We start from the raw sequence: 16,137 nt of genomic DNA on the forward strand, positions 1-16,137 counted from the left end.
TTCTTATGTTCCCAGACTGCAAAACCCGAGTTACTTTGTTAATAAGTTTTCTTTAGATGCAAAATGATGAATGTATCTTCACTTCAGATCAGTATTTTAATTTAAAAACACAAGTGAATAARTCATCATGGTTTCTGCTCAAGCTGATATCGAGTTTCACAATTTTAGAAGACAGTGTTTCAGAAAGTTAAAAAAAATGGAACTAAAACTTCATTAGTCCATTTAGGAAAAGCAATGCAACCATTTATTCTTTAGGTCTTTAACTTATCTGACATTTACACCAAAGCTGACAGAATATTTTGCAATGTAATATATTTACCCCATTAGTGAAGTAGGTCTCTAAAACTTTCAGGCCACAGCCTATACGTTTTTCATCTGAAGATACCTCATATTCTGCCTAGTGGAATGGAATTGAAAATTAAATTACATAAAAAGTTATTTAGTAGTTCATTCTTTAACATGATGCTAGGTAAATTTTAGGAGCATCCTGGTATTTGTAGTTAATGTTCTCATTGTTTTAAATCTATTTAAAGATTTTAGGCTACATATTAAAAAGCAATCTTAAAGAAAAAAAGCACATGGAATTTAACTTTCAGAAAATGTATTGAAACTAGCAATTTGACTAGTTTCAGTTACAGAAGCTACATCTTAGGGGTTAAAGTAGATGCAAAATTAAAGTGAAATAATATTTATGCAGTATTGTAGAGCAGAGTGATCCAGGTTTTTTTGCCTTGTTATAGTCTTGGTAAATCTGGCATAAAACGATGAAGTAAAGAAAAAAGGTTATTATTACTTTCCACAATGCTATGGTAACCAAAAATAAATGAGATGTCAAATAAGCCCTACTTCATTCTTTGAGAAGATAAAAGAAAAATGAATAGTTACAAAATTTTGTGAAGTTTTTGACTTAGTGATATATGACATTGTGATATCAAGAGACACCACTGTGCWATAAAGTATATTATGCAGATAAAGAACTAGCAGCTTGATACTGTGCCAGAGTTAGCKATTCACAGGAGAAAAAAAAGAAAAAGAAAAAGACAAACTGGTATTAAAAAACTCCAAGGACTGGTTACTATTAATAATTGTAAGAAATACTTTAGAAGTAGATATCAGAAACTATGACTTTTAAAGGTAACAGAATCTGTTCGTTTCCAATTCATCCTTCCCCCAATCTCAAACAGCAATCTGTTAGTTTGGTAAGCTGGGCCAACTCAATCAAAACTGTTTTATTTCATACCTCAAAATGTATATGTATGCATCTAGATACAAAGAATATATGGCAGACCTCCAGAATGGAGGACTATACTACACAAAACAACATTTTGGCATCATGAGACAACAATCATTAAGAATCTCAATGGAAGTTCCACATGACTGATCTAATCAGCAGAAGAGAAGTTACATAAAGAAAGCCACACACCTGAAAAACAGAATTTCAAGAACAGAACACACAAATTCTGGAAATAGAGAATTCTTGAAATTTCATTTCTATGATCAATCACCTAACCCATACTATCTCACGACTAAATCATCCACACTTCCTTCTGCTGAAATATTATGGTATCAACGACTTCAAAACAGCAAACTCATCAGTTGTAAGCTCTCGGTTTTGCTGCTTTAATTCCACAGCAATCAGCCCAATGGTAAAGAATTCTTCGCACCCTTCACGCAACCTCAGCAGGTCAGAATAGTTAATCAACCGCAGCAATGCCCTTATCTTTAACATTTTCAATTATGTCAAAGTAGTCATTAACTTAAGTTAGGCATTCTGTTTTAAGCAGATATTGCAATTTAAAAGGAAGTTTAAGAGAGAGTCTTGTCAACTAATTTCTATTACTCACAAAGTTGGAGAGAGAAGTTTGAGTTGCCACCCATTCTTTTTCATACTTGAGTAACCTTCTCCCCAGCTACTGAAATGAGTCACTAGATGATTAGATTAAATTAACCCTTTAATTTCTGCCCCTTATATTCAATTATTCCACAACTCTTCTTTCTGTAAAGCCTACAGACACTGCAAGGCCACACTTTCTTAAAAATTAAAGCTTATCAGTCTTAGTACTCAAACTATGAAGACAACGTAGCATTTTACTGCCTTGAATTTGTCATTTCGGCCTCCTGAAATAATTGTGCTTCCCCCAAGTGAACCAGAAAACTGTAAATTAAAACATCAGGCTCTTAAGACTCCCTGTAGTCATTTTATGACAGAAAGTTTATTCACAAAAAATATTGTCTAAAATTATTTTTTAAAAAAATCTGACACAAATAACCAAAGATAAAAAGGAATCTAYAGCATTCTCCTTCACATTAATGTCATGAATGGCCCCTCATAAACAACCAACCAACCTTGAACAATTTTAAGAGAAAAAGAGAAGCAGGCTAACTCAGGAATCCTCTGTAAGAGACACTAGATATTATATCTCACTTCCTTGATCAAGAGAGCATGGTAGCCTGCAGATCGTGAAAGTCACAGATTAGAGGTTATCTTAGCTCTTAAGAGACTTCTCGTTTCTGTGATTTCCAAGTGTACCTTTTTAATCTTCCATTTGAAAAATTGTGATGGAAAAAAAAGAGTAAATTGTGAAATTGTCCATTAGATCAAATATCACAACTATGAATTTTTCTTTTTTCAGATTTACACTAGTGTTGCAATCCATATAACATTATAAGTTGTATACTTCAAAACAATTCAAAATATTCAGTGTAAAACACAGCTAATTCTCAAGTAGATGCAATTTGATCTGACAAAGAACATCTGCACAGCAAAAAGACCCATGCCTTACAGCATGCTTAAGGTTTTTCCCCTTAGTACTAATATTCTACTTTTCCTTATCTAAGCTCCTAAGGATTAAAAATGTGTACAAGAGACAACTCTTGAACCATTAGGTACATTGGATCATTAAGGGTACATCAGATTTGTCAGTGGTATCCCCATTGCACGCTGCTCAAAGTCTCAGGTGTATATTTAACCCAAGATATTTAGCTCCACTGTTTGGATTTCTATTAAACTCATTCTGTGTTGCCAACCAGCCTCTGAAATTTGGTGGTAGAAACAGCTCCTGAAAATCAAAATGTCGTGTATGAAAAGCACCTGGAGCATAGACTTAGCTGCTCAGATTCACTGACCACAGAGAAAAAGAAGAAAGGAAAAAAAAAGTGTTTTTTTCACTGTTAAGAATCTTTTTCATTCTGTGTGGTGATGAATCTCTGATGAGACATGCATTCCAGCATAGTAAAAATGTTGTTCTTGATTTCAAAAAATGAAGAAAGCTCCAAAATAACATAAACAAAGGGCAACTCTGCAGTTTATTTCACACTGAAAATTCCTTTTTACTTGATCAAAAGCCTCAGTTTATACTTTTGCAAGGGGAAGGGAGATATGATGAGRTGGAAGGGTAGAGCAATAATTCAGTTTACACCCTTACATCGTGCAGCTTTCAGGGCYATCTTGCATTCTGAGGCTTTATGTAAGCATATAAGCAGAAGTACTACCCATCTTACATTCTCTGAGCATTTGTTTCCTGCTTATAAATAAGAATAAAAATACATAGGATAAGGAAAAACGTTCTCTTGGCAGCAATCTCAGCCTAAAACTACATCTTAGTGCTCTTTGATCAACTATGAAGGAAAAGGTCAGAGGAAAAAGCTCCAAGCTATCATTCTCTCAGGTAAGGAAAAATTTTGCAAGGCTGTCTCATCTRCCTCCCCTTCTCGCTGCTCTCCTCTTCCCCACAAGAATTTTGCCTTGGGATTTTTACAAAATACAGCTGTGGGCATGCTTCTTCCCTCTGCACCTCCCTCTTTTAAAAAGGGTGAAATATCAAGATAAAAGCTTTTTCCCTTGTTCTCTGAAATCTGGTTTCTCTCCTTCCCCAGAAGGTTCTTTAAATTTTCATCTCCACTTTATGTTTCTAATTAGCACATTCTGTCTAGCCTAGGGCTTCCTTACAAGTTGCAACATTTTCAAGTCTGTGTTCACACCATAAAAAGTGTGTGCAATGGGTATTACTTACTAGGCTCAAAGTCAAACACAGCATGGTCTTTCCAAAATTCTCTCTCTCATTCCCATCATGACCATTTTTGTAGTTCTGACCACACCAAGATGGCAGAGATTTACAGTAAGCACTAAACATATTCCTTTAATTAACAAAGTCAGAGTTTGTCAACACGCATCAAAAATTACAGCTTTACAGTTGGCAAAGTCAATTTCACTACATTTTCATGTACATTTTCACACACAAACATGCTTAGAAAAAAATAACATTCTTTTAAACKTCAGAAGAAACTACTGCCTACTGATATCCATCCCTGATTTCTCACTGCTTACCACTGCATCCAGGAATTCAATGCATCTTTTCAAGTCTGGTCTGGAATCACAGAACTGCCTGAAGAGAAGTCTTCCTATAGGCTGTTTGTCGCAAAGCTGATTATAGTCTTTTTCTGAGCAAGAGATAAGAAATAAATACCTTTATTATAAGCCAGTGTGGGCCTTACTCTCATTTGAAATGGGTCAGAAAACATTAGCTGGAACATCAAGACTTCACGGTAACATATTTAATAATGACATCAAAGACAGACGAAGCGGTCACAAAGARTAGTGAAAGATCTAACCATATTTGCCTCTTAAATCCTGTCACATTTATTAATAACAGGGTTTCTTTGAATATTTAGATTCCAGGCCGGGAGGGGGGACAAGGTGGAAATAAAGAGAAGGGGTAGGAGGAAARGGAGGAAGAAAAGTCAGGAAGGCTATGAAATAGGAATCCCAAAGCAAACAAGACTGTTGTGGAAAGAAGGACTATCGTTTAAGAATAGAAAAAGTTAAAAATTATTTTTTTAAAAAGGAAAAAAGTGAAATACAGTTCTTTCTCACTCAAGTTACAACATGATTCCTTTTTCCAATTAACAGCTTTGTGAATTTTTCTTTTAGGATTAGTTTAACACATAAGGAGCTACAATGCAGCTTTTACCTTCTCATAAACTTATCTTCTTATAAATTGTTCATTACATTAAAGGTCTTTTTTGTTAATTTTTGTTAATTAGCATTGAGAAGTAAGAAAGAAGCCTTTAGTTAATACCACCAAACTCTCCCCTTCCCAAAAATCAGATGGACTATCTACAGGACACCTACCAATTGAATGTCTAATACTTTCACAATAACTAACAGGTGGTAACTTCAGCATCTCTTTCCATTTTTTACTACGTCCGCTCCGTTTTCCTAGAAGAAAAATATAAGAGTAATGTAAAATACAATACTATGTCAGTATATATTCTGAACTGCAAAAAATTAGGTCACTTCTGCACAGATCTGTCAGGCTGCTTATCCTGCCTACAAAGAAGCACATCCAATCCAGTAACAAATTGATAAGGATAATTTTTCCTATGAAACACAAAAAATGCTGAAAGCCTTTTGCAACACCAACATTTTGCATTTTAGCTGTGCACACAAATATCTAGGTATTCTGCAAAACACATAAAACTTGAACACCAACAACATAAAAAAAAATCAAAAAACATGAGTTCTCTCTCAACTATGGTCAAGAACACAAGGCATTGAAGTTGAATAACAAAATACAAAGAACGAGTTTTTTTTTTTAAGGCAGTAGTAGTAATAACAATAGACCCCTACTGATGAATGAGTGTACATTATAGAAATATATACCATTTATTCTAGACTGCAGGAGGCATATATAGTATTAGACAAAATTTAACTGTTGTAGAATCTAGATCTTTTCACTGCTTTAGATTTCACAGCACTAGTATTAAACTTATTAAAATAAACTACTACAGTATCTTCCCCATTGTTTGTCTCAAAAATATATTTGTGCGCCATTCCTATGTTAAAATTAGAATTTTAGCACATTTACTTGGACCTGAAGAAATAAACTCTCTTACCAGAGGGCATACATACTTTTCAGAAAAGAAGAGAGAGAGATGCAGGACTGCTTTATTTAAAAAAAAAAAAAAAAAAAAAAAAAATAGTTTAAAAAATGATTTTACTACATGATCACCAGATGTGTTTCCACATGATAGAACAGTAGCAAAAGTGCACAGATATTTTCTAACTGTAGCCCAGCAGTAGATACTGCTAACCACAATAGAAGAGAAAGGAAGGGAGTTACCCTAAGTTAACTGAATAGAAATTAAGCAGCAGACTTTACTCTCAAATCTTTCAAAATTAAATCGTTAGTGGGAAAGGAACCAACAGTGTCAGAATAACAAAACCTCTATATCATCTCTTCACTCAAACATACAGTTTCTTTAAGAGTACCACCACCACAGTCAGAGCACTTCCAACTTCCAGCTGAGCATTACCTTAGCTCATATGAAAATTTACAAGATCTTTTCCAACAGGAACATTGATGTCTTACCRTGCTGCTGCAAAAAACACTCTCAGGTCCAATATGAGTAGAAAAGTAAACGAGTAAGGAATACAAAACCCTAAAATGTTCTCTTGCAGATTCTTTGAACTAATACCTACTCTCTGAAAAAGTTATACTGCACTCTCACTTCCTAATGCTGCTTGGTAAGTCATTCACCTTTCAAAGTATTTTAGAATATAGATACTTAAATTTACTTCCTCTCTTATGTAGTCTCAAAATTAATCATGAAGCTGTTGTATTACTAGCATAATTAAAACCAACTCTTCCTAGTTTAACAAAATGTTTTGATGCTCAAGTTAGAAACAACAAAAAAAGTTGAGCATATCCTTGCTCTGTGCGGTTTGATTTTTCAGAGATGCATTTCCAACAGTACTAAAAACAACAACAACAACAAAAAAAATCAAGGAATGCTTTACATACATACGCTGGAAATGTATTTTGAACAGAAGAAGGATGGATATAGATTGTTATATGACTAAAACACTGGACAGTAGCTTCCACTCCCCCCACCTCAAACTGTGCCACTGAAGAATCATGCTAAGCTGCAAGGACCACAGAAGGTAAATTTTGTTGTTAGAAACTGCTCATAAAAGACTCATTTCTGCATGACACAGTACAATGAATGTTGACCAGAAGTGATAAGTGACATGAATTTGGGTTAGTTTTTTTTTGTTTTTTTTTGTTTGTTTGTTTGTTTATGAAAAAGTAAAAGTGAACTGTGACATTGACTGTGCTTCAGACGACGACATAGAGCCTAAGAATGAAACACCAAAAAGAGGATCAGTGGTGCTTCAGACTTTAACTCCAGTTCAAGAAAGTATGCCCTATTTTACCCCAAATAGTTTACAAATTACTTACTACATCACCACTATAAACTTAATTTTACAAAAGAGACTTTYCACATACCGTAACACGGTTAAATTCACCCATCTTACAGAAATTCAATAAGGCTACATAATTAGTGATACATAAGAATGAAGTGCTTTATGAGTATCAACAAGTCACCATGCTTTCTCTTGTCTTCACATTGACTGTCCTTAGACTTACAGMAAGGACATGGAAAAAAAGTCCATTTATCCCAGTAATGTAAAGAGAATGCATGTCCACTTCATTTAGAGATAAATTTGCTGTTTCTGGTAAAAGTTACTGAGGAGGACAACTTGCTTCTCAAATTATTCCCAATTTGCAAAATCCTTTTCCATTTCTGWGGTAGTTCAAAACAAGTAACAAATCAAATTGTAACAACTGCGGTTTGTAAGAGTGTCTTAATATTGATTTCCAAGCTTCTGTTCTGGATCTCATCGTAAAACATTTCAGATAAAATTCTTCCAGAGASACCAACAGCTCCTTTTCCAATATGCCAACAAAGCCATTAGGTTAGTCTRCTTTACAGCTGCCCTATGTTTTTCAGATTAATTATCATTTTTGCCTTTCAGATGTAATTGGCTAGAACAAGGTCCACTTTGAAGCGACTCATCTTTTATAAGAAGAGTAGACGCAGCAACACACCGTTAGTTATGAGGAGAAAACACTGCAACTACATTTTCAAGTACATACAAGAATGTTACCTTCTTCTCTTACTGGAATTATGCCTGGAGGCATTTACCTCTTGACATGCTTTTTCYTAAAAATTCAGTTAGATCATTGCATTGGAATATGGTATGCAACGGTTTAAATACTTCAAATTTTCATCCTTTTTTAAGTTTACAGCCGGGTTTGAACATCTTACATACGACAAGAAACAGATTTAGACAGCTAAGAATATTTTTCAAAGCATCATGTGGAGTTCCCATAACTACAGTCATCTTCCTTATAAGCAGTATTTGTAACACGCTTTCATATCACTGAGCACAATGTTCATTGAACATTATTACTCARTCTTCCCTGTGATAGGACAGAATCCAGTTTTTCTGTCTCTACTACACAATGAAAGTCATTTCATTGAAGGTATCTTGCTCTGTTTTGTTAGTAAAAGTACACAGACCATATGGTGCTAAGATTCAACAGATACACGCTGCCACTGAAATTCTGCTGCTGAGGTGCTCAGAGACCTCCATGCTTCAGCTATCCAGCCTGTAGACTGCAAATACTACAACATCCTTCTTTAGGCTTGAGAAGCACACAGCTACACGGCTTTTAAGAGCACGATTGCTACATCATTCTTGCAAAACTTACCCACAAACCAGACTGTCAGATACTAGCTGAGAAATTCACACTAGACCCCACCCAGACGAGCTCTGAAAGCACTCAATCGCACCGAGAAGAGCATGCCTTCAGCTGTATAATCAAGAGGTTCAGTGAAAAAAAATACAAAAGAACTGACACAGAAGCGCTCCATCATCAGCACTGAGATCTGTGAGAAAAAAAAAATCTAAGTACATCCGTTGTCTTGTAACACATCTGTTCTCATACATCTGAGAAACTTGCAACTGAGAGTTTTAAACGCACAAGAATTCAAATCTCCTCCTAATCACRGCCACACTTCCCTTAATCCCTATCATGAATGACTTGAAAACCTTTTGCCAAAGAATCAAAATATCCCTGCTAACTATGGCTTTATGCTATAAAGATATTTGTAAACACTGTCCACTGAGTAACAAACTTTCACGGTATGCCTTCAACAGCTGTGCAAGATGCACCTTCAAGACACAACATGCTACAGAATTAACACCTCAGGTCCTCAAATTAGAAAGGCAACAACAATGCAGTGCTAACTTCAGGCTAGAAGACAAGTTCGCACACAAYAACACTTCAGGAAGGCAGTCTTGCTTCCAATCCCAGACACAGCTTATATGGTGCTGCTTTGGGCATCTTTGTGCTCTTCTCCATTGCACAAGTCAAATGCATTTTTTGACACCTCAGTTCCTTGAAAAGCAGGCATATTCACAGCTTAACAATCAGGCTTAACAAAGTCACATCTCTTTTTAAGTATTACATTSAACAACCTTTTTTCCAGAAGTTTGATGCACGTGGCTGGCTGTAGCTCTGAGGAAATCTACCAGAATCATCTAGCTGAAAATTCAGCATTCAGTGGGAGGTAGGCACCTAACTCTTCAGCGTTACACAGACCAAGGGCTTCTCAACACAAATAGAAGCAAAAATACAAGTAGTCCAGTAAGTAAAACAATAAAACTAGGATAGCTAAAGTTTTATGGCATTTTTAAGATAATATTCTTTATGCTTCTCAAGTACATAAAATGAAACTTGAGTATTGCTCGCATTCTCTTGGCTAATCTGACTGTTACAGCATAATACTGCAAGCAGTATTAAACACTTCACAYATTTACGTGCACATCTGGGCAGCTTGTTTGTATGCACAAACATTTAGTGTTTCCACAGCTATAACCACTTGAACAACTGGTTCTTCACATCAGCTCTATATAAAATTCAAGTAATCGTTTCCACATTTCAGAATGCTAGTGCATACATGTAGCAGCTTCTGCATTTCTTCAGAAATTAGGTATGAAAAATTTGTCTCAACTCAAGTAAGTGTAACTAATCTGAACCAGAATTTATTATTGAAGTCTCACAGTCAAACAATATAATATTGTATGCATTTTATTTTGATATGGCCATAATCACAACTTAACAAACATGGTTTACTAGAACAAAACGGCAAGAAAACTCCAATTATACAGCCAATTCTTTGAGGAGCAAGGGTTGTTTTATCACGATGGTATGCACTGACCTCAGGACTGCAGCAGCTAGAAAAGAAGTAAAGTCCCTTTAAATAGATTGTGAAACCTCTAGTTACAATTGCCACATTCGAGGTAAGCAAAGCAGCAGTGTGTATCAATAACTAGACCTCTCATGCAGTGTTTATTTAGTAAACGTAATTATTTTGATTCCAGCATGCCCACATGCATTCTCATTACAGTTTGTTAAATAAAGGACAAAAAGCAGACATTGTGCATAATTCTGTACAAACACAGGAAGACATGTTTCCTGCCACAATGAGTTTACATTAATTTAAACACAATGCAATAAGAAAGTGCAATAGAACATAGGCAAATAAGGGCAAGAATTGACAAAAATAACAGCAACTGCAAGAACTTACGACATTCATACACAATAAAATTCATATTTGCTGCTGATGAAAGGACTTTGAAGACTGTAAGTCTGGGTATGAGTGTGCCTTGATGTCACACTTGTCCAGAAATAAGATTTCAGTTTAATTCGACAGTCAAATTGCAGTATTCTGAACAACTGCCTTAGAATTCTGAGTTACAAATACATATAGAGTATTTGCCCAGGTGCCACCACCAATACTATTTTGAATTATTACCTTATGTCGCAAGTAAAAGTAGGATTTATTTCGCTTTAAGAATTATTCCAGTTGTTTTTAAACACAGAGAGATCAAACATAAAATCTGGGTGATCCGGGTATTTTCTGGGAGAAGTGTTAAACCAATCCAGTTTCAGTTCTCARACAAGCTCCTTCCTACACAAGCAGTGACATTTTAGCATTGGCTTAAAGCAGACAAGGATAACATACTTGTTACTTAAAGGTTCCCGCTAACTCCATCCTTGGCTTGTGCCTAACAACTATCAAACCAGCAGGGGTTTGCTGATCCATTTGAAGACTAATTAAAACAAAACAAAATAAACACAAAAACAAGTTGTTTCCAGTTGGATCTGTGAATCAATCTGATCCCTTATGCAGCTATRGGCTACAGCCAATACAAGAGAGAGCTTGAAGGAACCGCCAGCTTTTGACAGAGCCTTGATCTTAATTCAGCTTAAATCAATTCTGATATACATATTATATTCCTAACAGTAGACTCAATTCTCATTTACAAGTTGCTCATGCCAGAGATGTATAAATAAAGTGGATGTAAATGGATCAGGTATGTTTAAAATGTACTCTTGGCATAGTCCCTCAACAGGAGTAAACAGCCATTGACTTCAAAGGAACTACAGATCTATCCTTTGGAAGTATTTTTGGAGCCTGTTACTTTAGGCAATTAAAAAGAAACAAGGCTCTTAAGCAATTTAAAATATACACCGATGAATTTCCTTCAAAACATTACAGGCTATGTGTAGGATTATGAAATGAATTTGTGGATTTAACATACTCAAAGAATTTATTGGGAGCAATTGAAATTACTTTGAAAAATAGAAGCTACCAATATAGAGAAAAGTAAATATAAAATAAAAAACATATTTCTGAACTTTTACATTTCTTTCAGAATATACTAGCTTATATTTGTCATTTGTTCCCATTTATAGGATAAATCCTTCAATTTCTTTCAAGAGATACTAAATTCAAAGATATTTCTGCTAGGGAAAAATGTGTTAATTTCTCTGTTCTTACAGAAAACCAGAAGTTATAGCACATTATTCTTTTACAYATGAAAAACCCTATACATTAAAATCTGAGTAAAGAGATGATGAAATTACAAGCTTCTAAATCATCTATCTCACAGTTCAGTTCATATACCGTTACAGCTTAGCACTTCTACAGCTTTTCTATCTCAGTTGCTACACCACCATGCTCATAACAAGATCAGTTTGCTTTATGCATAATCTGTTTTCCTACTGAGCTATTTGTGCTGTTCTTCCATAGAGTTTAGGTTAAGAAGTCCTCTCTTTTTATTAAAAAAGGCATCAATCAATAAAACCTTCTATTAGCTATTCTTTCTCATATACAGATTTCCCTTTAAAAATATACACAAGAGGGAGAGAGGTTAATTGGCACAGAAAGCCACATATCCCAGCAAACTAGGAATGGGGATCCCAAAATACTTTGCATGACACCTTGAGAACTTTCACCTGGAGGCAAATAGGTTAGCAAGGTTAGATCTCAGCATGAGCAGGTCAAAGTGGAAAGAAGAARAAGTGGAGGAGGAAAGAGAAATTCACACAAAGCTCCTAGCTCTGTCTTTGGTCCATAAAGCGTAACAGGGTATTTTGCGTCACCACAATATTTTAAAATAGTAGGTACAAACAAGAGTCACATAGTATGACCCATCACAAACACCCACATACATGAACAGCTGGCATATGATTACTTACAAAATTACATTAAAAGAAGATAAGTAATCCTCATAGCTTTCCTTCTTCACACAAATAAGTGCTGTAGCTGCTATGGAGATATTACAAGTCATTATTGGAAACAGACAAACTTCTATTACAAAAGCCTGGTCTATGGAAAGGTTTGAAAAAAATCCTCTTGGAGAATAGCAGCGTAAAACAAAATTGAAAGTTGCAAGGCAAGTGAGGCAAGGTTTGAACTGGCCTGGAAAAMAAAACAAARCAAACAAACAAACTAGACTAGCTAACTCTTACAAACCAGTGTCATCAAGCAAACTGAATTAGAAGATTCAAGCCAGATTATACATAGCTGCATATAGATCTATGGATATAGATCTGTAGCTGCACTTTTCAAAATAAGGGCCAAAAGCATCATAAAAAAAATGACTTGCAAGGGAGGAATTTTCAAGTTTACATCATCCTGCCAAAGCTATTACCTGTTGCCTAAAGTACCTGCACAGGAAACAGGGTTTTGAACCCTCATTGAAAGAAGACTTCAAGTCTCTAATGAAATGAATTAACRACAAGAATATCAGTTAAAAGGTAGACCGTAGAACCACTTTTTATTCACATTCCATAACAGAAGAAATAGCAAAAAAAGCTGTATTTTGTCTAAGCACACTAGTTAGATTAAACTTACTTTCTAGATATCCAATCAGATTTATACAGTAGATACGCACCTACCTGCTCAAACTACACTAATTCTGCATACCTACAAACACAAAACCCAAAAAGTATTCACATCCAAAAGTAATACAATCAACAGAGGAAGGTATTAGAGGAAACTGCTGGGTAAAAGTTTGAGCTAATAATCTGAATTTTAGGTCTGTTGTATGTGCTCAATTCTCATTTGTTTCAATCTTGTCCTATGTACCAGGAATTTCTCAATTCTAATCATGCTTCTGGTATATACTTTATCCAGATGAGAGCAAGYATGCAACATCTTTAATCTAGTTTCTATGTTTGTAAAATGAAGATAACGTATCTCTAAGGTTAAAAGAGTTGGGGTTGATAAGATGCTTTCAAGACTATGATTTTTTTTCCTACTCTTACTGCCATCATGAAGGAATCTCAGGTTAGACTGAGACCCATGCAAACCATACTTAAGATTACATTAGTCTTTCAACACATCCCTGAAAACTTCAAGAGCACAGCAGTTTCTGTCTTATTACTTTTGCTTATAAAACTTACATATTTATACATGTAAATACCTTCTCTTATCCAGTCCTTAACACACAAAAATTAGAAAAGGTATTACTGATTTGGCTTGAGCTTGTATGTGTGTGTGTGGGGGGGGGGGAAGCGGAAGAGAAATCACTAAACTTTTGATATTAGTTTAAGATTTCATCTATTTATAAGAAACAGTAATTCTGCACTTTTTTGGTCTCTCCCACTTCTCCATACTCTGCAAAGTGAGACAACAGAAAGGTGAGAAGGAAAAAGACAACTGAAAGACTGTTTTTCCTATCTCAATTTTGAGGTTCTTTTAGCCAATAGCACATTTTAGTAGAATAACATATCTACGCAAGTTTCATTCTCCCAGACACATAAGAAAAGAGACTGGACAGAGATTTTAYGAAAAGGCCCTGGCTCCCCAGCCAGAGTATGCAACAGAGAGAAAATCATTTCAGGGAGTACTTTGACAAATGTGATATATTGAATACCCCAAGTACAGGGACTCAGACATCCTGAAAAATTAAAAGACCTCTATCATCAGTTGACCAGTGGAGTTCCAAAGCCAGAAATCACTTTTTTTGTGTGCATGTGTAAGCTCAAAARAGAGTCCAGGCCAACAAAAGTCCAAAGAGCTTATAAGTTTACCATCAGAGAGAACTGATTATCTTCACAGCAGTCGCTGTTAAATTTTCATTTAGTTTATTAAATTATCTTGTTTGGTCAGTCCTACCACTATAATTTATTTTAAATATAGTGAAACCTTAACTAAAGGGTCAAACTGACATTAAGCAGCCACTTAAAAGCCTTTCCAGATTACCACTGCACTCTTTGTGGTGAGGATTTGGGTATAGTAAAGTTTTGAGCCAGAGTCCACTTTCCCTTCATTTCTCAGATCGCTTCAATGCAAACTCCAAATCCAGGCTGCACCACCACAGACACACATTGCCAGTGAAACCAGCCAAAACTTGTCCTCTAGTTTGAGGTGGTCTTTTCCACTAAGATCGGGAAATGGCCCAAAACTGCGATGACTGTTCTGCTTTTTAAACCTCACTTCAAAGTCAAAAAGCTGATTTTCCTCTCTTGCTGCTTAAGGCATATTTAACTGGATACACAAATGGCGTAAATGCCAAACCCATTTAGAGTCAGAGGAACTTGCAAAACATACACGGGCAGATTCTGTTGTTCTTACTCACTTTAAATAGCTCCAACTAAACTAGTGGGACTTCTCAACACAATTAAGAAAAGCGGGATCCAATCCAAAAAGAGAAAATACGCCTGTTTTGTAGTTGAAAACCAGAATCTAAACCGGGTACAGTGGTTATCTGGGGAGGCTTTCAAGCGATTGTTTAATGGACAATTATGTAAATCAAAAAGCAGCACTACAGTCTTATTTCAGAACTTGTTTTAAACAGAGATCATGCTTCAGATTAGGTTTCAGATCTATTCAAAAATGTTTGTTATCGAGGAAGGAAATCCTCAACTCAAGATGCTGGTGAATCAGTCAGTATTAACCTAATGAAAAAGGGCACACTTAATATTAGGTTAACGCAAAACACTCAATTGCAAAATGCTGGTGGCATCCACCAGCTTGGGTGTTTGGTTTTAAAAYGCAGGCAGGAATTTTGGCAAGACAGTGTACAAGTTTCTTTCAGATAGATTTTAGGTCCCTTCTTCCTGCTATTACTCAGCCTCTCTTAGTTAGATATAGATATATGTCTTTAAAAAAATAAAAAATCTGAGAACTAAAGATGAATGATCATAAAATATCACCACGGGGGGAGGGGGGGACAAAAACAAAAGAAGAAAAACCCATCATTTGACACAACAGCCTGAAGCAGGGAGGAGGAAAGGGCTCTCCCGGTGGTGCCGAGGCCGCGGGCCGGCCACAGCAGCTCCGCGCCGCGGCAGGAGCGGGGCAGGTGCCTCGGGGCCGGGCCGGCTCCCGCCCGGCGCAGCGGGGAAGGCGCCGCGGCGCCGCCGGACCCTCTCCCCTCCCTCCGCACCCGCTCCCCCTCCACCACTTCCTCTCCCCCTCCCCGCCGCCGCTTCGCCCCTCACCTCGGAGCCCAGCCCCCCCCCCCCCCCCCCCCCCGCCGCCTCTCACCCTCCCGGGCTTTCAGCAGCACCGTGTTGGCCACGATGTTCTCGATTTCCATGGCGGGGGGCTCCTTCCCCTCAGGGCAGCCGGCGCCGAGGCCGCCCCGGGGCCGCTCCTACTGCCTCCTTCGCCCCCCTCCTCGGGCCCCGGCCGCCGCCGCGGCTCCGCTCATCCGGCCCCGCAGGACCTCAGCGCCGCGCTCGCCTCTTCCCCATCACCCGCTGCTCGCCCCGGCACCGGCCTCCCCCTCCCCGAGGGCGGAGGCAAGCAGCAGGCAGCGCCCGCCCGCCCCGGCCATGGCTCGACCGCCCTCCTCCGCCCACCGCAGCCGGCTCCTCCCCTGCGCTCCCGTCCCGCCCCGAGCTCCCCCCTCCCTTCGCGACTACAACTCCCAGCAGGCTCCGCGCCGCGGTGGCGCCCCCAGCGGGCTGCCGCATGGGGGAGCGC

General features: G+C 37.4%; 1 protein-coding gene across 3 annotated transcripts in view; it reads right to left on the reverse strand.

Annotated features, from left to right (window-relative positions):
- Window positions 1–15,953, reverse strand: part of GRK4 (G protein-coupled receptor kinase 4) — a 39,325-nt gene extending 23,372 nt beyond the window's left edge. For all 3 annotated transcript variants that reach the window (XM_085309632.1, XM_085309631.1, XM_085309633.1), the window contains exons 1-4: window positions 15,697–15,953; window positions 5,132–5,218; window positions 4,328–4,440; window positions 320–397 (exon numbers count right to left, since the gene is read on the reverse strand). In XM_085309632.1, coding sequence (XP_085165758.1) covers window positions 320–397; window positions 4,328–4,440; window positions 5,132–5,218; window positions 15,697–15,748 — 330 coding nt within the window. In that variant the 5' untranslated portion in view covers window positions 15,749–15,953. The remainder of the gene's footprint in view (window positions 1–319; window positions 398–4,327; window positions 4,441–5,131; window positions 5,219–15,696) is intronic.
- Window positions 15,954–16,137: the final 184 nt, after the last annotated feature.

This window comes from Rhea americana, unplaced genomic scaffold (genome assembly GCF_003343005.1).
Source record: "Rhea americana isolate MKP2758 unplaced genomic scaffold, rheAme1 scaffold_30, whole genome shotgun sequence".
NCBI lineage: Eukaryota > Metazoa > Chordata > Aves > Rheiformes > Rheidae > Rhea > Rhea americana.